The sequence below is a fragment of the Astyanax mexicanus genome, chromosome 11 (assembly GCF_023375975.1).
Source record: "Astyanax mexicanus isolate ESR-SI-001 chromosome 11, AstMex3_surface, whole genome shotgun sequence".
NCBI classification, from domain to species: Eukaryota; Metazoa; Chordata; class Actinopteri; order Characiformes; family Acestrorhamphidae; genus Astyanax; species Astyanax mexicanus.
Genome location: NC_064418.1, coordinates 15,489,909 through 15,514,865, shown reverse-complemented (window position 1 = coordinate 15,514,865; position 24,957 = coordinate 15,489,909). Strand labels below are relative to the sequence as shown.

At 38.4% G+C, this 24,957-nt stretch overlaps 1 protein-coding gene across 1 annotated transcript in view; it reads right to left on the bottom strand.

Annotated features, from left to right (window-relative positions):
• Positions 1–7,155: 7,155 nt before the first annotated feature.
• The window catches only part of lypd6 (LY6/PLAUR domain containing 6), a 65,957-nt gene continuing 48,155 nt past the window's right edge, over positions 7,156–24,957 (bottom strand). The window contains exons 3-5 of the mRNA XM_049485058.1: positions 20,825–20,923; positions 15,280–15,410; positions 7,156–12,876 (exon numbers count right to left, since the gene is read on the bottom strand). Of these exons, the coding sequence (XP_049341015.1) occupies positions 12,703–12,876; positions 15,280–15,410; positions 20,825–20,923 (404 nt within the window). The 3' untranslated portion in view covers positions 7,156–12,702. The remainder of the gene's footprint in view (positions 12,877–15,279; positions 15,411–20,824; positions 20,924–24,957) is intronic.

The window sequence follows — 24,957 nt, the reverse complement described above, 5'->3', positions numbered from 1 at the left end:
ATGTATTACTATTACATTATAACTGTTTCCTATTAATGCTTTGTAATATTTGGGCATCAGGTAAATCAGACTATTAAAATGCAAACACAGATAAGGAGCATATCAGAAATAGTTTTTGAATTATCAGCTATTTAAAAAAATATCTACTTAAATAATATTAATCTTTTTAATATTAGTCCTGGATTGCTGGAAAGCAATTTGATCATTGTGGCAATTAAGACATTCCAACAGAGCAAAGTTGAACATTTTAAAATGTATTTATTTATTTTCAGTCCAAACTTTACATTTTATTTAAGTAAAGTTACTCCTGTCTCTCCCACACTCAGCTCTACCTGCATTCTACAGCCCCAGGACTATGATGCCCAAAATGTACCTCACACTGACATCTCTCCCATTCTTGATCACATGACACAGCACAGGAAGCTCATCACCGGAATATTGATTTCACCTTTCACCCCCCTATATATACACCTTTACTTCACTCACTCCTCATAGAGTATTGATGGTTTTCCACTTTACAAAACATGACCTTGTTTTTGTGTTTCTTCGACTCAGATTCTTTCGTCACTGTCTCTCTGTGTATGTTCCTTGAACTGCTTCTCGGTTTACCGGTGTTTACCCTTCTTGTATTGACTACCTATGGTACCTCTACTTTATATAATAAAGTATTTGATTTGCATCTGTGCATGTCGGGGTCCTGTCCAGTCATGACAACAGCCGATTAAAACAACCTTATTTGTATATAAAAGCCTAGGTACCTTTCAATGACGAAGAGTTGCTGGAAAATAGCTATGTAAAAAGAAAATTACTCTTTTCTTTGGTACATAATCTCACACAAATATTACAGAAAATATTAAAATACAAGAACCAGGTCAGCAGCAGTGTTGTGATCCGTACTGTCTGAAGGAGACGCCTCTGCTTACGTCAGCACTGCTCAGGTCTTTTAGACCTGCATCACCCAGAACTCCAGAGGTCGGCACTTTCCCACAGCGAGGAGGGCCACGCTCGTTTCCATCGCTGCTCCATCTCTGGCGAAAGCTCTCAGCTCAGGGTAATTAAAATCTCAGCGTGGTCGTCGTGGACAGGATGTGCTGCGGTGGTCCCTAACAATGAGGGTCATTCTTTGGGGTCCGGACGAGGTACCTGAACGGCAGACTGAATCGACCCCTGGTCATTAAAAACATGTTACTGCTCATCTGGAAAGTCAGCTTTAGGAGGAAATGTGAGTTTTGGGTTGGTGAGAAACTCTGACCTGAGAAAGTGGATTATCTGCAGCATGTGGAGGAGAAGATCTCAGCTGCTTTAAAGTCTTCAGATCACTAGCTTTCACAAACTTACATAAAACTAGAGACCCAAAAATGTCTTATGATCATATAAGGTCATAACCCATTCCATATATATACAAATTTATCCAAAAACTTTAGACACCTTTGGTCACACCTTGGTTTAGTTTTTAAATGAAAATAAGTGAACAAATCCTCCACAGGAAACAATCAAATATACAGTATCTTATTAGTATGTTTTACATATATTTTATTCAATCAAATTACATTTGCAATAAATGTAACTCAAATCTTATTTATATTTTATTATATATATATACAGTACAGGCCAAAAGTTTGGACACACCTTCTCATTCAATGCGTTTTCTATTATTTTCATGACTATTTACATTGTAGATTCTCACTGAAGGCATCAAAACTATGAATGAACACATGTGGAGTTTTATGTACTTAACAAAATATGAGCCGGCCTCCACAGTCACCGGACCTGAACCCAATCCAGATGGTTTGGGGTGAGCTGGATCACAGAGTGAAGGCAAAGTGGCCAACAAGTGCTAAACACCTCTGGGAACTCCTTAAAGACTGTTGGAAAACCATTTCAGTTGACCACCTCTTAAAGCTAATTGAGAGAATGCCACGAGTGTGCTATAGAACTAATAAAACATTTTTTTAGTTATTTCACCTTTTTTTGTTAAGTATATAACTGCATTCGATAATATGTAATATTTTAAAGTCTTATTTACTAGTTTGAAACATGGCATCAGTTAATGGCTAATCTGGAAGAAAAAGAAGAGAAATTCTTAAAAAAAGAAGTGAACTCAGAGTGTTTTGGGGTGGGGCAATAAACGCTGGAATAAAGAATGCATAATAAATTGGATAGAGGAACCTTTTTTATACTTTACTGTAAACATCTCAGCTTGGATGTAAGGATTTCTGAATTAGAATTCAATTTGCTGAGTATATAAGAGCGTTTTTACACCTGTAGTTTTTTTCTATGGTCTGGATCAGTTGAGGAGTTTGTTTTCTTGGAGCTAATCTCTCTCTGTTTGGTTTGGTTTCACACGGACATAAACCTTAATGCACCATAATGCGCACTGATAAACCACGCAAGCACAGTTTCTCCTCTGATTGGTTCACAGGAGAGCTGTTTGTTAATAGGAGCGAGGAAGTAAATATAGTGAGAAGATTCCTGTTCCAGCGCGTATACCTGTGCAGTGTGAAGCTGCTTTAACACAGAATGCTGAAAATTTGCTGCTGCACTTTCAAACAGTGAGAAGTGAGCAGTGAACGCTGCACATACCGCGCTCTTAGTGTGTAAACAGCATGAAGCAGCAGAGACAGTGTTTGTTAATAGCAGTATATTATCTGGCTAATATATCAAATTCAACTGTGTCTTATCAGCAGTTTAGCTCAATTCAAAAGAGGTATATTTGATAGCTGGTTCCAAATGGCGGAAGTTGGTGTCAAACTTGGTACCGTAATTATCTTGCATTAAGAATTAATAATGTGTTACTAATTCCAAATTAATCTTTAATGCTTTAACGTTGACTGTCTATGTAAATATAGTGAGTTTTTTTAAGATCATTACAAAGATTGTATTAGCATTTATTATATATATATATATATATATATATATATATATATATATATTGATCATAAGGCTACTTCAAATATTAAAATTTATTTATTGTGTTAAAATAGAACTACTTATAGAACACTACTAGTTTAAACAGTGCAGTGCTGTGTCATTTTTACACAGTTATCTGGTTTACTTGTTATTCTCTGAAAAGACTGAAAGTAATCTGAATCAGCAGTAACAGCAGATTGTAACCGAACGCTCCGTTACTGAACAAAGTCGACTTCAATTTCACCCCAAAGTCCATCTGTGACCTGAGCGGACAAAGGAGCAGTAGGTGTTGACCTTTAACCCCTGGCATTAGACTTTAACAGGGGTCAGGTTGCACCCTCCTGTGCTTTGAGGAGTCAGAACACTTAACATGGTGAGGTTGTGAATCTTTTGGGTAATGGAATATGAATCAAATCTGTCCAAACAAACATCTGCTGCTGACTGATGAATGCGAGGATCATAATGATGGACAGTCTTGGCTTTAATTAGGAGATATTCGTTGTTCCTCTCAGAGTATTGTGTTCCTAAAGATACACAAGTCTGCAAGTGTAACGACCACTGTTTGGCCATTAAATGAATCTCAAACCAGGGCTGCTTTCCACTCTGTTTATTCTGAAACAGATTTTAAACCAAATAAATCTTCTGCAGGTCTGAGTGTTCCTTTTAAAACAGTATTTTCCACACAGCACTACATTTTTTTATAAAGTTATAGAACAATGTTTTTAAAGTTTTTAACTAGATATAGATAAAAAATATATATTTTAGAGTGGAACTGCAGCAGCTTCGCACCATCCATCTCAGAGCTTTCACTCGTCTGATGGAGGTACGGCAGCAGCAGAGGGACACAGCCTGCAAGGACGTCAAAGCAAGAAATTAAAATATTTTAACCTTTTTACAAAAATATAAACTTTTACAAAAAAAAAAAACATTTTTCATATTTTTAAGACATTTTGGTGAAACTCATTAATTATATTATCTGTTATTTCCAACTCTGTTACACAAGTCCCCCAGTAGTTCAGAGAACTGGGCGCCAAGTAGTGGCTCAAACACTAAAGATGTGAACATTAGATAATGGTAAAATAAAGGAGTATTTATTTTTTAACTCCCCTGTTAGAACTTTGTGTTTTTTTATTGTTTTAAAAAGTTCTGCTTTGTAGATTAATACTAAACTTATCCAAACTATACAGAAAAATACATATGTAATTATTTATTAAAACATTTTTTTTTATTCTTCAAAGTAGTCACATCTTGCTTAGATTTACTCAGCTTTATGAGGGAGAGTCACCTGGAATGGCTTTCAGTTAACAGCTGTGCTGAACTCGTCAAGAGTTAATTACTTGAATTTCTTGACTCTTAATGTGTTTGAGAGCATCGGTTGTAAAGTTGTGAAGAGGTAGAGTTACAGGTATACAGTAAATAGTTCTGTTTAAATAATGTTCAAAGCCATATAAGGGCAAAAACTAGTCAACTAAGTAAAGAACAAAAAATACTTTAAGAAATCACTCAATCAAAAACGTTAAGATGGAACTGGCTCTCATCAGGACAGTCCCAGGTAAGGAAGAGAAAGAGTTGCTTCTGTTGCACAAGGTACATTTTTTAGCTTTAGAAACAAGAAGTAAACAGCACCACAGATAAAAACAACCTAAATTCTTCACATTTAGTATTTTGGTTTGTTTAACACTTTTAAGTTACTACATGATTCCCTATGTGTTCCTTCATAGTCTGGATGAGTTCAGTATTTATTTACAATGTTTACAATTTATTTACTGTAGCTGTTGAGGATAAAAAACATTTTTAATCAAACTGAATCTTTAGGAAACAGAATCATTTGGACACAGAGTATTTGGGTGGTAGATCATTTATTTTCAGCCCTACAGTGAAACTGATTGGCATGGTGTGGTGTATGAGGTGTAAGAGTGTGTAGTGCTGGTTGTATGAGTGTGGATCAGTAACAGCAGCTGTATGCAGTGCTTTGTTTTATTACAGTGAGATGTGGTGAGTGCAGACTGTTAAACCAACACCCTGCAGGTGTTTCACTGTATCTCACTGTCTGCTGATCAGATCAGCTGACTGCTCAACCACTGTTAACGTCATCACTGTTTGAGGTTATATTTATGACCAGCACCAGCCTGGCCGTTTAGACTGGGGCAGTTGAGGGGGTCAGATTTATGGAGTCCAGGCCGAGCCCTCTGGATGGAAAAGCGTCAGTGTGTGGAAAGGCTGAGTGGAAAACAGCAGGGCAGCAGATAGCACTGAAATATGTTTCATGTGACTGAAATAGACGAGTGCATAGCAAAGCGCGGGTCTACAAATAAAGTTCATCAGATCACTCTCAGCAGCCTGTTCCACCAATTCTGTGGCATTCTGCCTCAAGGGAAATCTCTCCTCCTATCTGCCACAGAGAAAAAGGGACTAATTTGCCAGATAACATCCTGCACGTACACCTCCGCCATGAGTGGATTAAAATACAGTGACAGGAAAACCCTTTGGAAGTATATGTTGTTGTGTTTTTGCATTTCTTTTTTTAAAATAAAATATGATCATTATATAGCTCAAGGGTATTGACAAATATAATGTACCTAGCGTAGTTGCATAAAAATTATGATAATTTATGTCTTTATTAAGATAAAACAAGAATCTCAAAGTGCTAGTGGAAAACGTATGTGAACCCTTGTGTAACTGACCTGGAAAAAGCTAAATAGAAATGTGTTATCATACCTTGTGTCTTGCCAGTATGAAGCTACTTTGACTGATAAAAAACACTGAAATCATTTAAGTTTTCTCTGCACAAGAAGGCCACTCCAAAAAGAGCTTTCAGAGGTTCAACAGGAGTGTCTGTACATCAATTTAAATTCTGTAGAAGTAGGGTGATGCAACAGGACAATGACCCAAAACACTGGAGCAAGTTTACAATGTCCAAACATGGCCAAGTCAGAACTCAGATCTCAGATGCTCAGACTGACTTGAGGAGAGATGTACACTTGAGGCACCCAAGGAATATAACAGAGCTAAAGCAGTTCTTCCAGGAAGAATGGGCTAAATTGCTCCTGAATGATGTGCAGGTCTGATCTACAGCTGCAGGAAGCGCCTGGTTGAGGTTATTGCTGCCGTTGGTGGGTCAACTAGCTATTAAATCCAAGGGTTCAATAACTTTTTCCACTATACTTTGAGTGTTGAATGAATGTGTTTAAGAAAGACATGAAAGATCATATATTTTTGTCAAATTATTTTAGACAAGTTATTGATATATTTACTGTGTCTACTGTGAATGAAAATCAGATTAAATTTGATGACACTTTTTGCAAAAAAACCCATAAAAGTCTTGAGATGGCAATATATACTGTAAATTAATGAAGATCATGACATATAGGTGTGGGCAGTAACAAGCTGTTTCTTTATGTAATATAAGTTTTGAGGTGTTACATTGTGAGACAGGTTGAACACTGGCCAGTGTACTTATGGCAAGTTCAATTATCGGAGGTCTGACAGTGGGTGCAGGTGATGGAACATTCCATTTCCAAAATTCCCCAATCCACAATGTTACGTTTATACCAGGAATAGATCATAGAAGCCATTACCACCTGCATTGGACAGTGCAGTGGACTGTGGTAATGATGGTGAATTGTTGCATTTGGCTTAAATTGTCTGTGATGAAATCTGAATAATGATTTTTAGTATTTGAAAACAATCACAGCCCTAATTACATACCAGACAAAAGCTGTTGGAGAATTTGAAATGTATACACATTTCAAACTTACACTACACATGTTATTACACATGAAAATTTAAACAGAAAAAGTTACATGGTATTACATGAATTGTTAATGTGTTACTACATAGTTATTAAAGGCTTATTTTAAAGTAGGACTGTTATCTAAACTACCATTCGTATTCTAGAACTGTACAGCTTGAAAATTTTGGCTAGAAAAATAGAAAAAAATTGTAAATGGATAAAAAGCATGATAAAAGATGCTAAACGTATTGTAGAGTATAAAAATGAACTTAAACCTGGAGTTTGTCGATTTTTGTTGCTTGTTCCCTAACTGCACATTACAGAGCTGTTAAAAAGAGGAGTGCAATTATTTGTATATTAATTTGGAATTATTAATTCTCTTCACTTTTTCGACGAAATGTTTCCGGTTGCCAAATATTTGGTGCATCCCTAACTAAAACGTAAACAGGTATCCATTTCAGTCATGGCCAAAAGATAACAGTGACACAGAATAAACTCAGCCTCCCACATGGTTCTGCTGGTTTGGGTTTTATTGTCAGTCTTCCACAGCGTAGTAAATTCAGGTTTAAATGTTTTCAGTTCGACACAAGCAACAGCCTATAAAGCAATGCAAACATGACTGATTAAAAAAACATCTTCATTCACAGAGTATCCAAAATTATATACAGACATTTACAGAAATCGTACAAAAAGATCCTAAGAAAAATATTTACATTTTAACAAGACCTGTTGGCATGCAGCACGCGCACACACACACACACACACACACACACACACACACACACACACACAGACACACACACACAGACACACACAGACACAGACACACACACACACACACTTACTCTCTTGCACACTTCCATTTGTTTGTTTTTTGTTAGATACACTCAGTTTCTGTACATTGTGGAACTGGCACTGTCAATAATAAAGGTACCAAAATGATTCTGGGTTATGATGTACATTATTTGGCGATATTTTGAACAAATTTCAAAATTTAGGGACAAAAAAAGCTAAAAGGTGTACAGTTTGTGTTGGTCACCTACTAGTGCTTCATCATTGATCACAAGACCCATTCAAAGGACGCTGTTGGCTGGATATTTCTGCTTGGTGGACTATTCTCAGTCCTGCAGTGACACTGACACAGTGTTTAAAAACTCCAGCAGCACTGCTGTGCCTGATCCACTTATCTAAGAAACAACTCACTATTAATACACCCTTACCATGCCAGTGCAGTCTCTGCCCACCACCACCCAAATGATAATATCTGGAGCTGCTCTGTGATGATCTATCCATTGAAGTGGTCAGAACATTCTGATCCATTAGAAAGTTCTTCTACAGCATCGCACCACAGAACCCTTTTGGCACCCTTAATTTGAAGCGTGTGGTCCATCATTACCTGAGCTACTGAAAACATGATAGACGTGGTTAGCCCTTCTGTTACCACTGGGTAACCTGCATGCCCTTAATGTCTCACAGAGGCAACAGCTATAGCTTTACAGCAGTATGGGTAAGAAAACAGCTCCAGCCCGGCTTTCAGACTGAACGAGAGACAAGATAAAGATCCACCAACACAGGAAACACAGACTCATCTCTCCAGATCCCGGGCAATTCGCCTGAACAAACCCTGAACAGCCCGACCAACAATAACACTGTAGCTGCGAACACTGCACTTCACCACCATCAAAAGCAATGAACAGGAAAGAAATGACAGTACAAACAACCTTCAGAACAACCAATCAGAACGCAGAACACCAGAGAACCGAGTACAGGCACTGATCATTGCTGTTTGTAACAATAGACAATAAAAGTGGTTTACATGCATTCACAACATACACACATCTGTACACAAGTGCTTTAGGACAGTTTCAGAATGTGAACGACTCGCTGTGTGCTCAAAGAAAAGAAAAACAAACAATATAAACACGTCAAATATACTATTCAATCATCAAAAGAATAGTTGCACCCTGAAATAAATACAAAATTAGTGTCTTTAAGTGCCAAACTTCTTAGCATAGAGTTGTAGAGGTTCCTAATGGTGTCCTGTGAAACCATAACCCAAACATACTTCAATCTAGGGCTCTAAATAATGGTTATTTTTGATATTTCTGATTAGTCAATTAGTCTACGATTATTTCTGCTATGTCCTCCATCTCTGTTTGCTGTGGATACTCCTCTTCCTCCTATTCCTAGCTTTCTCCATTGCTTTAAACCAATAGAAACAGCTGAACGTGTGATTTAAATGCCCCGTAAATGATCAGAAATGCTGAATGTTCTGATATATTTAGTGAGATAATAGGTCCCAATTTATAATAGCAGTCCACATAATAACAGTGTAAGTACTAAGTAAGTACACATTGTTACAAATAGATTATTTTTAGTTGTACAGGTTATGTAATTACACATATACCAGTGTCAGACATAAAATCTGAATTAGAATCTGATCACTGATTTTTATTTGGAGCTGTTGGAGAAATATAAGCGCATACGCAGACGATTACATGTGGAAATTCACACATACTATACTATAATATGTCATTACACTTGCACTATTGATCAAAATGAAAATTAATGCGCATCTGCAATTACATAACGTGTAAAACGGTAATAAATCTTTACCAATTTGTATTTCACGAGTAGTTACACTGTTATTACATGGGTTGTTAATGTGTAATTACACAGTTATTAGACACACTTATTATAAAGTGGCGCCAGAAAATATGTTAAAAAAATATGTTGTGTTTGGTTACTTTTGGTGAGCTAAATGTGAACTGGTTGACTCTTTTTGTTTTGATTATGTTGATTATATTGACTAATCATTGCAGCCCTAATTCACCCACCCAAGGTGGCAGTCAATCTTTATATAGGTAAGTCAGATATAGAGATAATGCCACTCCTTTTTTATGTGACCTGCACAACAGAGCATGAATTTCTTGCATGTTTTACCATATCAAACTTCCAAGTTTAATTTCTGTCGATTGATTACTTCTGGGTGCAACTATTATTTTTGATGACGTATATATATTTTATGTTTGTATATGGCCTAGTTTGATCACTGTGATGTCACAAAAACCAACTCATCTACACATATACCTTAGATATTCAGCAATTTAGCTCCGCACATTCAAGTTAGAATGACAGTTTCAGCTGGTAATGCTTTCTGGTAATTTATTTATTGCTTGGGAGCATCTGTGCGTCTTTTTGTGGGAATGAAAACATATATTATTGCTATAACACAAAAAACATCCATAATGACAACTTTATAGAAGGAGGAACAAATGTAACTTTACAATTTAAGTTCATTTTAAATGATTTTCCAAGTCATTTTGGAGCATTTCTATTGGTCCATTAATCATGAAATCCTGATGATATGTAAAGAACTGACAGATTCAAACTAGATATAAACGCATGACCTGAATGAAAAAAATATTTTTGTGTTCCACTAGTGATGAAACAGGCTGTATTAGCTTGGGTAGTAAATGGCACAGGATGTTATGTGCATACTTCATACTATTTAGCATGTAGCTTCTCTGTGATTTTTTTTTTATTTGCTGCTGATTGAGTAATGCCTGGCCGATGCCACAGGATTTTCCCATAAACTGTTACATCACAAAAGCAGATGGGAGTTTCTCACAAACTAAATGTAAAGAAACATGGAAGATGAACGGAAACCTATTGCTTTGCTAGTTGAGAGGCTTTCTGCTCAGAAAAAGACAAGAAAAAGAAAATGATGTACACATACAGCAGGAAAACCCTTTGTTACTTTTGCCATATATTTTGGGTCATTGTCATGCTGGATGACCCATCCATGACCGTCATTCTGTGTTTTGGCTGAAGTCAGGAGGTTAATTGGAGATTTTACAGTACATAAGCCCATAACTGAGCACATAACTGGTCTGGGGGGGGGGGCAGAATTTTTCCTACTAATTGGTAGGAAATCAAATACTTTCTGGTTTCTTTCTGGATTTTTTTGTTGATATTGTTGATAATTACTTTCCCCACTGTCATCTGCTGACTTGCCAAGGACAGTAGGTACAGATCCCTCCCTCAGATGAAGTCTGCTGTTTAATCCTGCTGCGTACTGTATGACGTTCTCAACCAGCAGACCAAAATGGTGTTTTTTCAACTGATCTAGTGGGTGGAGGTTGACAGTTAAGGGGTGGTTCCAGGGTGGTGTTACGAAGATTTCCCTATTGTGGTGTCACAATAGGGAGCATCCAAACGTCTCACAGAAGTATATGATTCCTGACACCAAACTATTTTAGCTGATTCATAAAAAATCTCTACTGTTGGCTGTGATATAAATACATAAGTGTAAAGAATTATAGCTGCGGAAAATATGGGGAAAAATTAAAATATGAAAAAAAAAGAGATACAATACAGCAAATCTTAAAATAACTGTGATGGGCCTACTTGTGTGATTAGTTTGTAAATGGAAAACAAATAAAAACATCCTACAGTGGCCTACAGTTTACACACACTCAAAATATAACAAAATGTATGGTACAAAAATAAATATTATACTACATTAATGATTGATGACACAACTGTACAGTTTTGTTAAAGCAGAACCATAAATATCCCCCCTAGTAAGCAAACCCACCCAAAAAAAAACCCCTCCCTCTATCATTCTCGTAATAAAACGCTGAATTTCTCACATGCAGAGATTGAAACTTGCTGAGGGAAACGTCTACAAAGCTTAAATTTCACATCGAAAGCAGATTATCAGCTGCTATAAAAATGGCCTACATATAAAAGTATTTTTCACAACAGTTTGATTTGATCAGTCGTCCAAAAATAATAACACTTCATTTGTGGGAGGTATGCGCTATCACGCCCAGAACAGACCTGCTAAAAACAACACAGTGTGGCATTCTGTTGAAACATCCCTGTGTTCAGTCCAGGAGCAACACTGGTCCGTCAGATATGCTACTATTAACCCTTTCAGACACTGTGTCCATTACAATGGACATCATGTATTTTCTTTTTTTTATGATTTGTTGCACACAATACTAATTGAGACAAACCAAACCAAGTTCACAAACCAATGAAACAGTAGATTAGCCCCGCCCACTGCACTGGAAAAATAACAGCAACTCAGACATTAGGGCATGGTTTCTCTAGTCCAAATTAATTGATGATTCGTTTACTTGGAGCATTTTCTCCCTCGGATTAGTATCAATGTATCAATATATCAATGTATCAATACAATCTTATTTATTTTATACAATGGTTACAAAATGTCATGTTGCGAGTAATAACATAACATAAGCTGTTCATAAGCATTAAAGCAATGCTTAATAAACACATTATTCAATCCTCATAAATGTGTTTTGAAGCTCCAGTGTACATACCCTTCAAATAAAGTAATACCCATTTACTTTAAGTCATTTTACTTTAAAAAAGCAAAAACTACTGGCATTAATGTCAGTTATAAATGTAAAAGTATTGCTTTAGAAACATATTCCTCAATGCTTATACATGTGCTATGAAGCTTTTATATGTAGGTAACCATTAAATAAAATGTAACTCAATTAAACTGAACTGAGCTGTGTTGCACTCTGAACTGGGTCTAGTTTTTGAGCTTGCTCTTATTCATTTAGACCAAAAGAATGCAGCACAGCTGTGATAACACAAAAAGGCTGTTGTTACGAGTAGGAGTTAGAGTTTTTTAAATTTTAGACCAGATCTCAAGGTGTCTCAATATGTTTCAATATGTCTCTGAACATAAAACGTATTCACTCAAAATACGCTTATAATAGAAGCCAATAGATATCTGCTGAAGTTACTCTGCATTGGCTTTTAATAAAGCGTTGCCCTAAAAAAAAAGTATTTATAATTTAAAGTAACCTGAATACTTTTTTTAAGTTTACCAATAGTCAGTTGGTTAATTCTTTTGGCCAGTGTAAGTGTGTTATAAGTAAAAGTCCACATGCCACAAGTCTAGATGCAGCTGATTCGGTTGAAAAACTCTGCAGTATTCATAACATTCTAAACAGTGTTAAAAAAAAAAAAAAAAAAAAAAAAAAAAACACTCTCACAACCACCTAACCAACAGTCGTTTAACCCTGGCTGAGGACGAGGAGGGTGGATATGAGGAATGAGAGTGGCATTGTGGGATGCAGTGTAGTCCTCTGCCCTCCGCTGAGAGGAGACGTTGTGGCAAATATGGCGTCCGTCTCGTTCCGAGGCAAAGGCAGGTTACAGATGTTCCCTTCACAACAGGCAACACACACCTGCACAAAACAAGGACAGTAGAGATCCTTATTTAAAAAAAGCATAAAATGTGGCATAAAATATAACATCTTTAGGGCTCTATTTTAGCAATCTGTGGGTAAGCTTGATTTAGGGCGTGCCAGTGTGTCTTTGCTATCGTAACAACAGGAAAAGTATGCCTTGTGCAGCTCGAAATGCACAAAAGGCATGTACTAATTCTCTTAATTAATCATGGGTGTGTTTTGTACATAACATGAAATAAACCAATCAGCGTGTCACTTGCCATTCCCCTTGAGAGGCAGGTTCGCTCTGACTTTAAAACATTGCTATTTTAACAGTGCAGCTTCCTGGACATGTCCAACGCTTTTTAGCAGAGTAAAGGTGTGTGAAGCTGTGTGAGCAAGTCATTTAATTGCACTCATGAATTAGCAAACACTAACAACAATGTAGAATAATGTTATTTTATTTTGCATTCAGCTGCCACAGGCACATGCTATTGGTTTGTGCACTGCTGTTGTCCACGTGTGTGTAACAAGCGGGCAGACAGAGTGAGGGACAGAGAGTGAGAGACAGAGTGAGTTAGCGAGGGACATAGTGAGTGAGAGATAGTGAGAGACGGCGTGAGTTAGCGAGGGACATAGTGAGTGAGAGAGAGTGAGAGACAGCGTGAGTTAGCGAGGGACATAGTGAGTGAGAGAGAGTGAGAGACAGCGTGAGTTAGCGAGGGACATAGTGATTGAGAGAGTGAGAGACAGAGTGAGTTAGCGAGGGACAAAGTGAGTGAGAGAAAGTGAGAGACAGTGTGAGTTAGCGAGAGACAGCGCGGGTGAAGAGAGTGAGATACAGCGCGGGTAAAGAGAGTGTGAGGGAGCTTGAGTTAGTGAGAGGCAGAGCGATCGGTGCCATTTTGGTATAGAATTTCGATACACAGCCCTAGACAGTGGTGCACCTGTGTTGTTCATTGCCAAGATAGCAATACACTATAAATTCACCTGAACACACCTCACTTCCAGACCACACCCATCAGCATAAATACAGTATATTCACAAGCACTGCTGCTATTGAAACGATGCAGGCGCATGGAGTGAAAATAGACTTTTGGCGGGGTGAAACATAGCAATGAGTGGTTTTGAGTAGTCATAGTGTTTTGGCTCATAAACAATAAAGGTAACACAGTTTCTAGGTCTACACTGGCCAAATGCCAATGCCAAATATTACTGCATATTAACTAACTAATTAATTAACTGATTTCTGCCAGCACTTACTCACAGAGATATTTGTAGAAATAGAATGTCCCATCCACCAGGCACCTACAATCAAGCCTCACTCCCAAAACCTCATAATTTATATTACCATGCCATGAGCATGCTGGCAAGTGTTTAAACCTACCCACAAGAAAACAAGATAACACCTCACAACTTACACCGTACAGGATGGGGCATTCCCAAGTCCCCCGTCCCCTGAGCTAACACTCTGTGATCAGTTTACAAACATATCTTATGACTTTTGGCATGTCAGTATAAACTCCAGAAACTGACAAAGAAAATCTGAAAATTCTCAAAGACTCTTTGGAGGCTTCTGTCTTACATTAGTTCATCACTACCCTCTTCTTTCCCTCTTCAACCCTCCTGCTCTGCAGTGAGGGGTCAGAGATAAGACACACAGTGACCTCAGGCGATGGGGAGACGCGCTCTCTTCAGTGCAGGCTGAGTAGGCTGCATGTCAGGGGAAGACAGTCTGACTCAGTGAAATCACTTACAGGGAAATTATGGATTAACTAAAGTGGAGTTAACTGTGCCGTGTCCTCCATGCTGCTGCAGGGCTGGACTGCAGGCCTGTTCATAATCCTCCCACTAGATTCCTCTAAGATCAAGTGCATCAAGTGCAGCAGCTGGAGTTCAGAAACTAAAGAAATGGAGTAGGGTGATTTATTTATTAGCGAGGATAATAAAATCTGCAGAAATCTGCAAAGAATAAACATATCAAACTGCACTTTCAATGTGCTTTAATGATTAAACTCAAAGCTTTACAGAACTGATGCTTATATTATAAATAAGCATGACAGGCATGAATAAAGGTGAACATTCTGTAACAATTAATATCGATAAGCAACATGTATTACTAGTATTATTAATGTTATCTGTATTTTCAGGTCTCAGCTTTTAGTAATTTAAATGTTCCATATTTTGATCAACACACCCTGGATTGCTGTAAGCTTGGAGTGCAGTTAAGCTTCCAAAATTAAAGTCTTCCAAACTATAAAGAAAAACACAACTTTGCACCCCTTTGCATTTTCTCATATAAGCAGCTTTATGAGGTAGACACACCTAGAATGGCTTTCAGTTAACAGCTGTGCTGAACTTGTCAAGAGTTAATTACTTGAATTTCTTGTTCTCTCAATTTGCCTTATCAGTGCCACTCACTTTGTTTCCTTCATGGTCCAGCTCAGAGCAGCCAGTAGCAACGCAGTCCTCCAAGGCCGCACAGCTTTTGGTCACTGACAGGGTGTTCCCACTCCAGTCCAGCTTGTGACTCGTGTAGCAGTATTTACTCTCTGCAAGCACAAAAGAATGATATAATTCATTAAAATAACTGAAGCATTTAGTTTGATTTAATCAGATTTAAAATAGTTTGTACCATTGTGATTTTATAATATAAACTTATACTATGGGCCAGTTTCCCAGACAGGGATTAAGCCTAATCATGGACTATATTTTCCTTCAATGAAAAATCCATTTAAAATGTTATGTTGTCCGGGACTAGGCTTAAGCCTTCTCTGGAAACCTGGCTCTGTGTTTAAATGTTTTCAGACACCTAAGCATCCAATATTTCTTCTAAAATCAGCCAACTTTGTTGGCATTTACACTTTTGAAAAGACTTTACCTTATTAGACCAGTTCTCTCAGCACTGCACTGGCATCCAATACATTTAAATATTGTATTAATATAAAATTTTACTATAGACATATGTAGTAAATCACTACATGGACTCTCTCCTAAATACCTAAAATACCTCATTTCTATTATGGAACATCACAATTACTTAGATCACAATGTGCTTGTTTTTTATACTGGTTTCCAGAATACAGAGGATTCAGCAAAAGGGAAGATCCTTCTCTTATAAAGCCCCCCAACTCTGGAATAACCTTCCAGATAATGTTTGGGACTATTTTTGAGCCATTGTCTTGAAGTCTAGGCTGAATGTGGGTTCCAGATTTTCATGGTACCCTTGTGTCTATGTTACCTTCTGGCTTTCTCTTTTAGTTAGATTCTTATAGTCAGAAGTACCATTAGCAACCCTGATAATCTGTTCTCATTCTCTGTACATCTGTACCTCTTTCTGTTTCCATCTCTTTAACTTTTTTCTGAGTTAATGTCTGGAAGTAAGCATATGATTGTCAGTGTATAACTATACAGGGTTTGTGGGTGAGCTATTACACCCTGCAAAAAGCACGTTGTGATGCTTGTTGCTATCTTACATGCATTCTGCCATTCTGGCGCTTATGAATATGTATCTATGCAGATAGGCTTGGTGGTCTTGAAATTAAGTGTGTTCAGCTAAATTGTATTGCTATCTTGACAACGGAAAACACAGGTGTGCCACTGACTGAATACAACCTAGACAGACATCAACAGTCAAGATGTTTATTGCATCTTGGCAATGCAGGCACGCCATGCATACACCACCAATCATTACATACACCTGGCTCCTAAAAGAAAATGACAAGTGACACTCTGATTTGTTTATTTCACGTTTTGCCCAATGAACACCCATGCTTAATTAAGAGAACCAGTATATGCCTTTTGTATGTTTCAAGCTGGACAAGGTGTACTTTTCCTCTTGCTACGATAGGAAAGACACACAGACTTGCCCTAAATAAAAATAAAAACATTGCTGTTCCTGCTTTACAGTATGAACACACTGGGAAGCGCAGAAGCGCTGTTAAAATAGCAATCTGCCAAAGTCAGAGCACACCTGCCTCTTAAAGGGAATGGCAAGTAACTCGCTGATTGCTTTACTACACGTTAGGCAAGGCATACTTTTCCCGTTGTTACGATAGTAAAGACACACTGATAGCTTGGCTTGCCTATAGATCGCTAAATTAGGGCCCTATTGTGTAAGAAATATTTTTAATGGGTCTGTAGGTAAGCTACTGGATGTCTGTGTTGGCAATAAGTGTACCTCATGTAGCTGGGTGTCTAGACACTAGAAACTGAGGGAGTAAACTGCAAAGAATCCACTCCAAGACTTGTGTTCAGCTCCACTACCTATATTTCTCAGGTTTTGAGTAATTATTTAAATGCTTACAAGAAAAAACATGGTCACATCCTATAAAAATGTTCAGGAATAAAGAATCATCCGCCGCTTAAATCATTATTTTGAAAAGCACTAAAACCTGTCCAGCACATTCCGACAAGCACATGTTTAATACCACAACTGTGACGCACTGAAAGAAAGTGCTTTCAAAAGAAGGAGGATAAGATTTCCTGAGTCATTAAACAACCGCTGTAAATCCATCCAGAAGCAGCTCGGCTTTATTTATGAGGTAGGATGCTCCCAGTGCTGAATAATGAGCTTACACAGCATGCTGGGTAATGAATGGACACCGAGAAGCCGCAATTCAACCCGTGATCTTTTGAATACAATTGTCTGGATGGTGATTTGTTGACTGTGTAAACTCTCCAAATTATAATTTAAATGTCTCATTAGCAGCATAACAAATTGTTTTTACACAGCTAATTCAATTAGGATTTAACAGGGCAGCCTACAACTACACAAAACTCATACAACTTATGCAACAAAACAGTGACTAAATCCAGACCAAATTAAAAGAACTAGGGCTCTATTTTAGCAGACAGGTCAATTGTCCGTCATGCAGCTGGAAATAGGGAATGTTGGTGGGCACAAAAATTACACCTAGTGTGGCTCAAAACGTGCAAAAGACATTCAAATTCTCTTAATTTATCATGGGTGTGTTTTTGGGCATAACATTAAAAAAACAATCAGCGTGTCAGTCGTCATTCCCTTTGCCAGATGTGCTCTGACTTTGGCACATTCGTATCTTAACAGATTCAAGATTCAAAGATTCAAGATTCAAGATTCAAAGAGTTTATTGTCATATGTACAGTACAGAAACGGGTTTCAGTGTACAATGAAATTCTTTCTTTGCTCTTCACCAAGAATGCCAAATAGAAGATAGAAAAAGTGCAAAAAAATACAATAAGGTTATAAATATTAAACTAATTGTCAAAGACATAAAAAAAATAAAAGTTACTTAAGCAAAGAAATGTATAAAAAAAGTGCAAGTGCGAAATAATGCAGTTATGGACATTAACTATATATATTAAAAAAAGATTAACAGTAAAGTGACGGCTGCAATGTAAACATGTTGAAGTAAAGTGCAGGGTTATTCCTGAGTTGTGTTCAAGAGTCTGATCGCAGGGTTATACCTGAGGTGTGTTTAGAGTCTGAAGGCAGGGTCATTCCTTAGGTGTGTTCAAGAGTCTGATGGCCGTGGGGAAGAAACTGTTCTTTAACCTGGTGGTCTTGCATTTTACACTTCTGTACCTCCGGCCTGAGGGCAGAAGTGTGAACAGTCCATGCTGGGGATGGGTGGAGTCTTTGAGGATGGATGCAGCTCTCCTGTGGACTCGGCAGTCTTCACCACTCTCTGCAGACGTTTGCGCTCTGCCACAGTCGTGCTGCCGTACCACACGGTGATGCAGCTGGTCAGGAGGCTCTCGATCACACAGCTGTAGAAGTTGTTGAGGATCTTGGGAGACATCCCAAACTTCCTCAGTCTCCTCAGAAAGTACAGCCGCTGTTGAGCCTTTTTGACCAGCTGCGTCGTGTTTATTGTCCATGTGAGGTCCTGACTGATGTGGACGCCCAGGTATTTGAAGCTGCTCACTCCCTCCACTTCAAGTTCCCGGATGAACAGTGGCTGATGAGGTCTCCTCCCCTTTCTCATGTCCACTATCAGCTCCTTTGTCTTGACCGTGTTGAGAGCGAGATTGTTGTCTTCGCACCATAACACCAGCCTGGTCACCTCACTCCTGTAGGCCGCTTCATCTCCGCCAGTGATGCGTCCTATCACCACGGTATCATCAGCGAACTTCAGGATGATACTGTCCTTGTGTGAGGCGACACAGTCGTGGGTAAACAGTGTATAAAGGATGGGGCTGAGGACACATCCCTGTGGGGTGCCGGTGTAGGTGGTGATGCTGGCTGAAGTCCTGTTGCCAATCCTTACAGACTGCGGCCTGCCAGTGAGGAAATCCAGGAGCCAGTCGCAGAGGGAGGGGTGCAAGCTGAGTGTGGACAGCTTGTGGGTGAGTTTGTGGGGGATGACCGTGTTGAAGGCAGAGCTGTAGTCCACAAAGAGCATCCTAATGTAGGAGTCTTTGTTTTCCAGGTGTGAGAGGGAGTAGTGGAGGGCAGCAGAGATGGCGTCTGAGGTGGATCTGTTATGACGGTAGGCATACTGCAGTGCTGGGCTTTAAGCGTCACAGCAGAGGATACTGACCTGTACGTTAAGCTGTGAAGGTACGGCAGCAGCTCATTTATTCTTTATTTTGTTTATTGTTAAAAGTTGGGTTTGTGCGATGCAACGCATTCCTGTGTGTTAAGATGTAAAATCACTGAGGACATGCAGTGCTCACGGGGCACCTGCTTGGCTGACATAGGATTGGACGGCTGACTGGTTATAACCAGTCAGTGGTGCACCTGACTATTTCCCACTGCCAGAAATGTACCTGAACACACCTTACTTCCAGACCATGTAGACCTTTCATCAGTGTAGATATATTCCTAAACTCGCTATTTTAACAGTGCAGGTGCAAGCTGTGAAAGTAGACTAATGGGGTTGATGGGTTATGAAATAGCAACGAGCATTGTGACACGGTTGTACAATAAGCCCCTTCATGTTTACCTTAACCAAAAATATTACATCAAAATAATGTATGTAAATTAGGCTCTCTGAATATACTGTATGCACATATTTTTTAACATGTTTTTTAACATGTCAAATGTTATTTCAATAAATTCTGCTGCCTTAATCTTATAAGTATTAGTGCATTTTTGGTAGCATTCAGTTAACAGCTGAACTAAGCAGCAAAGTAAGCTGTAACTTGCTACTACAGTCTCGAGATGGGTCGAAGGTGGTTTATACTTTGCAACAAGTGAGTTGGTACAAGCAGCACAGACCAAACCCCATATTATACTCACCTAGCGGGGTGCTGGCTTTGGAAGATTTACAAATTATACTTGGTGTTGGAACATGTGGATTGGGACGATTCCCATGTTACACTCCCCTCCAAAAGTATTAGATCACGGAGGCCAATCACATTATTTCAGCTCATCTGTCAGACCTCAAATTCTTTTCTTCACTGCTGAAACAAAGACAATGCTAATCTGAGCTAAAGGCGTTGTTGCCATGTAGGTCAGCCAGACATAACTCTTCCTGTAACAGTTTTCTCCAGTGTCCAAGAGTAAAGAAAAGATTTATACTTTTAATAGCTACAGAGTTATCTGTGTACAGAGTTATATGTGACTTGAGTAAAAAGCGCAGTAACATGACCAGTATTGCTTTACTACAGAGGAAGGCTTTGGAAATTTTCATTTCTAAAATGTTCAATTTATTCCCGTTGCTACTTTTTAACTGTTAAAGCTGTTAACCAATGAATTGTTGCACACTTTTAAACAATATGATGTTTTCATGTTATTTTACAACATACTTTTACAATATTCAAAGTTTTATTTACAATACTGACATTATTTTTTGTGTTTAGTTTATTTGTTTTCCTCAAAGGCCCTGGCAGGTTACTGCTAAATTTTGTACAGTGCATTTTGTAGCACTTCCATTTATTGACTGGACCTGAAAAACTTAAATGGCAAACATAAAATGAAAAACTTTTGAACAGTATTGTAGATGTAATAGAATCCTGACTGTGGATATGATGGACTCACCCTTTGGGCAGTACAGATCCGGTGCCCAGCGATTGCATTCGTAATTGTCAGAAGCTTCCTCACATGTGAAGCACTTGAACCCTCCTGGGTATGGAGTTGCTGTGGAAAGAGCAAAAATGACAAAAAGGGAGTTAACTACGGCCTTTAATCCACACATCAGCTTTTACTGAGAGCAGCTTATCCAGACTGAGCATTTCTCCCCTTGTGCATCATTAATAAGCAGTAGTACATGTAAAGCCTCTATATCACTGAAAGACTGGACCAGTGCAGGATTCCTGCAGTGCAGATATATATTCTATAATGGGACTCTTTAACTTAAAAAGAACAGCAGCCTTCATTCATTTGCAAAAAACACACAGCCCAAAGCGGTCCTGAAAATCCATTTTAAAAACTGTGGCTACAATTTGTCTCTCCAAACCATCACTGACCATCAGTAAATTTTGTATTTTATTTGGAAATCAAGGGGTCAGAGTCTGGAGGAAGAGTGGAGAAACACACAGTCCAAACTGCTTGAGGTCTAGTCTGAAGTTTCCACCAATCAGTGATGGTTTGGAGAGACATGTCATCTGCTGGTGTTGATCCACTGTGTTTTATTATCAAGTCTAAAGTCAGTGCAGTGTTTTTTCCAGAAAATCTTACAGCACTTCATGCTTCCCTCTGCTGACAACTTTTATGAAGATGCGGATTTCATTTTCCAGCAGGACTGCACACTGCCCACACTGCCAAACGTCCTAACTGGGTCTTTTGGATTTTCATTAGCTGTACACCATAATCATCAACATGAAAATAAATAAACACTTAAAATAGATCACTCTGTGTGTGACACACCTATATAATATTTGAGTTTCACATTTTGAACAAAATTACTGAAATGAAAATATACTTTTAATTGATATTCTATTTTTTTGAGAAGCACTAGTATAACATTTTATATATTAAAAGGAAATAAATTGGAACAGCCTGGTGGCCAATCTTCGTTAATTGCACATTGCACCAGTAAGAGCAGAGTGTGAAGGTTCAATTCGCAGGGTGAGAGCACAGTTTTGCTCAAAATATTGCAATGCTCACAACATTATGGGAGACATACCAGAGTTCAAAAGAAGACAAACTGTTGGTGCACGTCTTTTTGCCGCATCTGTGACCAAGACAGCAAGTCTTTGTGATGTATCAAGAGTCACGGTATCCAGGGTAATGTCAGCATACCACCAAGAAGGACCAACCACATCCAACAGGATTAACTGTGGACGCAAGAGGAAGCTGTCTGAAAGGGATGTTCAGGTGCTAACCAGGATTGTATCCAGAAAACCTAAAACCACGGCTGCCCAAATCACAGTAGAATTCAATGTGCACCTCAACTCTCCTGTTTCCACCAGAACTGTCCGTCAGGACAATATATTATTGAGGTTTAATACAAGGTGTTTCAGTTTCATTGTCCAACCACTGTATATTAACAACCCTGCACTGAATACTGTGGTATCGTATAAAAAAAACTGACTATCAGAACTTGTTTTTCTGTTCATGTTTGAAACTGGAAGCTTTAGGAAGGAATGTGTTAACTTTGCTAAATGGTCTCAAGTGGAGAAAACGTCCATGCGTTCCATCTGCTGTGAGAAACGAGGGACAGTCGAGGTCAGAGAGCATCAGAGCGGTGCATTCATCTGCACCACTGCAGGCTCTTCCCTTCTGAGGTTAAGTAAACGCTGAGGGCAGAATGTCTCCGCTGTACTGCACCTCATTAGGCTCTTTATAACGTTCTGCACATTCAGGCCTTTCTCTATTCTCTGCTGATGATCTCCTGCCCATCCAAATCCCCTCCAGCCAAACACACACACACACACAGTACCGGCCGAGGCCGTGGGGGAGGCTGAGCTGACACGGATATTCCGGCTTGATCCCGGAAAGCCGACACACAGCTAGAAGCTGATATTGGGGGGTCCGGCTCTTTGTGCTGAAGACTAATTCCCTGGTGTTATAAGAGGTTTTCACTGTGACAGAAATGATCTATACAGTGCCTTCAAGTGTTCAACTGCTTCCAGTGGCACCTGTTGCCAAATTCAGAAGTTGCAAATCACTTCCATAACCACAAGTGTATAGAACCAAGCATAAAACTAGACATGCAGACTGCTTCTACAAGCATTAGTGAAAGAATGGGTCGTTCTCAGGAGCTCAGTGAATTCCAGCATGGTATAGTGATTGGATGCAGCACCTGTGCAACAAGTCCAGTCGTGAAATTTCACTACTAACTACTAAATATTCCACAGCCAACTGTCAGTGATATTATACAAATTTGAAGTGACTGGGAATGACAGAATCTTGCTCAGTCAGTGTAAAATAATAGGGTAGGGTCAGCGAATGTTGGGAGGTATAGTTTGCAGAGGTTGCCAAGTTGCTAAAGAGTTAATCACTACAGACTTCCAAACATCAGGTGGCCTTCAGATAAGTTTAAGAACATTAGAGGGTAGAAAACTTCATGAAATTGGTTTCCATGGCCGAGCAGCTGCAACTAAGCCGTATATCACCAAGTGCAAGGCAAAGCCTTGGATGCAGTAGAGTAAAACATGCCACCACTGAACTCTAGAGCAGTGGAGATTTGTTCTCTGGAGTAAAGAATCCCAGTTTTCCATCTAGCAAACCGATGGACGAGTCTGGGTTTGGTGGTTGCCAAGAGAATGGTACTTGTCTGATTGCATTATGACAATTGTAATGTTTGGTTGAGGGGGGATTATGTTGTGGGGTTGTTTTCCAGGAGCTGGGCTCAGCCCCTTCAGAGTTCCAGTGAAAGGAACTCTTAATGCTTCAGTACACCAAAAGAGTTGGGAACGACCCCTTTCTGTTCCAACATAACTGTACATCAGAGCATGAAGCAAGATCCATAAAGACTTAGATTAGTGAGTTGAGAAGTGGTGTGGACGTTCTGATCTAAACCCAATAGACCGCCTTTGGAATTAATTATCATTATCATTAATTAATTAGCTAAATTAGCAGGGCTAGCTAACAGTACCTGGGGCCACAGAACCATTTGGAGGGAGGGCTTAGTAACACATGGACACTTTAGGATAATTACATTAAAGAGCCCATTAATGTAAATGTTAGTATGTGGTTTAGAAACCGTAATTTCTAAATATTCTTCATAATTATTAAACATTTATTAATGTTTATTAATATTCTTCCAATTACACCTTATTTAAAAGATTATCATGAGATAAGTATACTATTATATAAAAAAATACAATAATATAATAAATCACAATTATTTCTGTAACAATATATCGTCCAAACTAAAACAGCTGTTGTAACAGGCCTTATCCAGGACTTCCAGTACAAAAAATGACCACAAGCATTTTTTGCTCTCTTCATTTAGTAGTTGCGGAATGTAGTTTGAGTGGCCTTATTAACAAAAAAATCTGTATGAAAGTGCTGTTCTCTGTGCATATTTCACTTGCAGCACCAGCCAAAAAATCATTACATAACTATCTGGACTGTGAACAGCAGGGAATCTGATCTAATTGACACCAGTGTCTAATTAGTGTGGACTAAATCCTGCCCAAAAGAATGACTGCTGAACAACAAGCTCCCATTCAGTTCAGTACAGTACTGTACACTGCTGAACCAGTGCTCAACACAAGTATCATCAGCATGTTGCTTAGAGTTTCTAGACATTATATTATATTTATTATTATGTAAAACATATTTTTTTAACATTGGTTATGATAGCATAACTGTTAGTTTAAACTGAACATAACTGGATGGTTTTATTAAACCTAAGGCACAAAACAAAAACTGCAAAAAAATAGAAAATAAAATAGTAAAGCAAATTAAAAAAGACAAACTGAAAAATGACAACTACTTTCACCAAAACCAGGACTACAAATAAGGAATGAGATATTTATCCCAGTGAAATGATCTTGAGATAAATATTTCAGGAATCTTATCTTGAGATAACTATCCCAAGAAAATAATCTCAAGAAAATTGCTTAAGTTATTTATCCCAGGGAAAATGTATTAAGATTACTATCCTGAAAATATCCCATAAAAATCATCCCGATATAACTATCCCAAGAAAATCATCTTGACATTTATCTTCTAAGATAATTTTCAATAAAAAAAATGATTATAAGTTATTTATCCCAGGA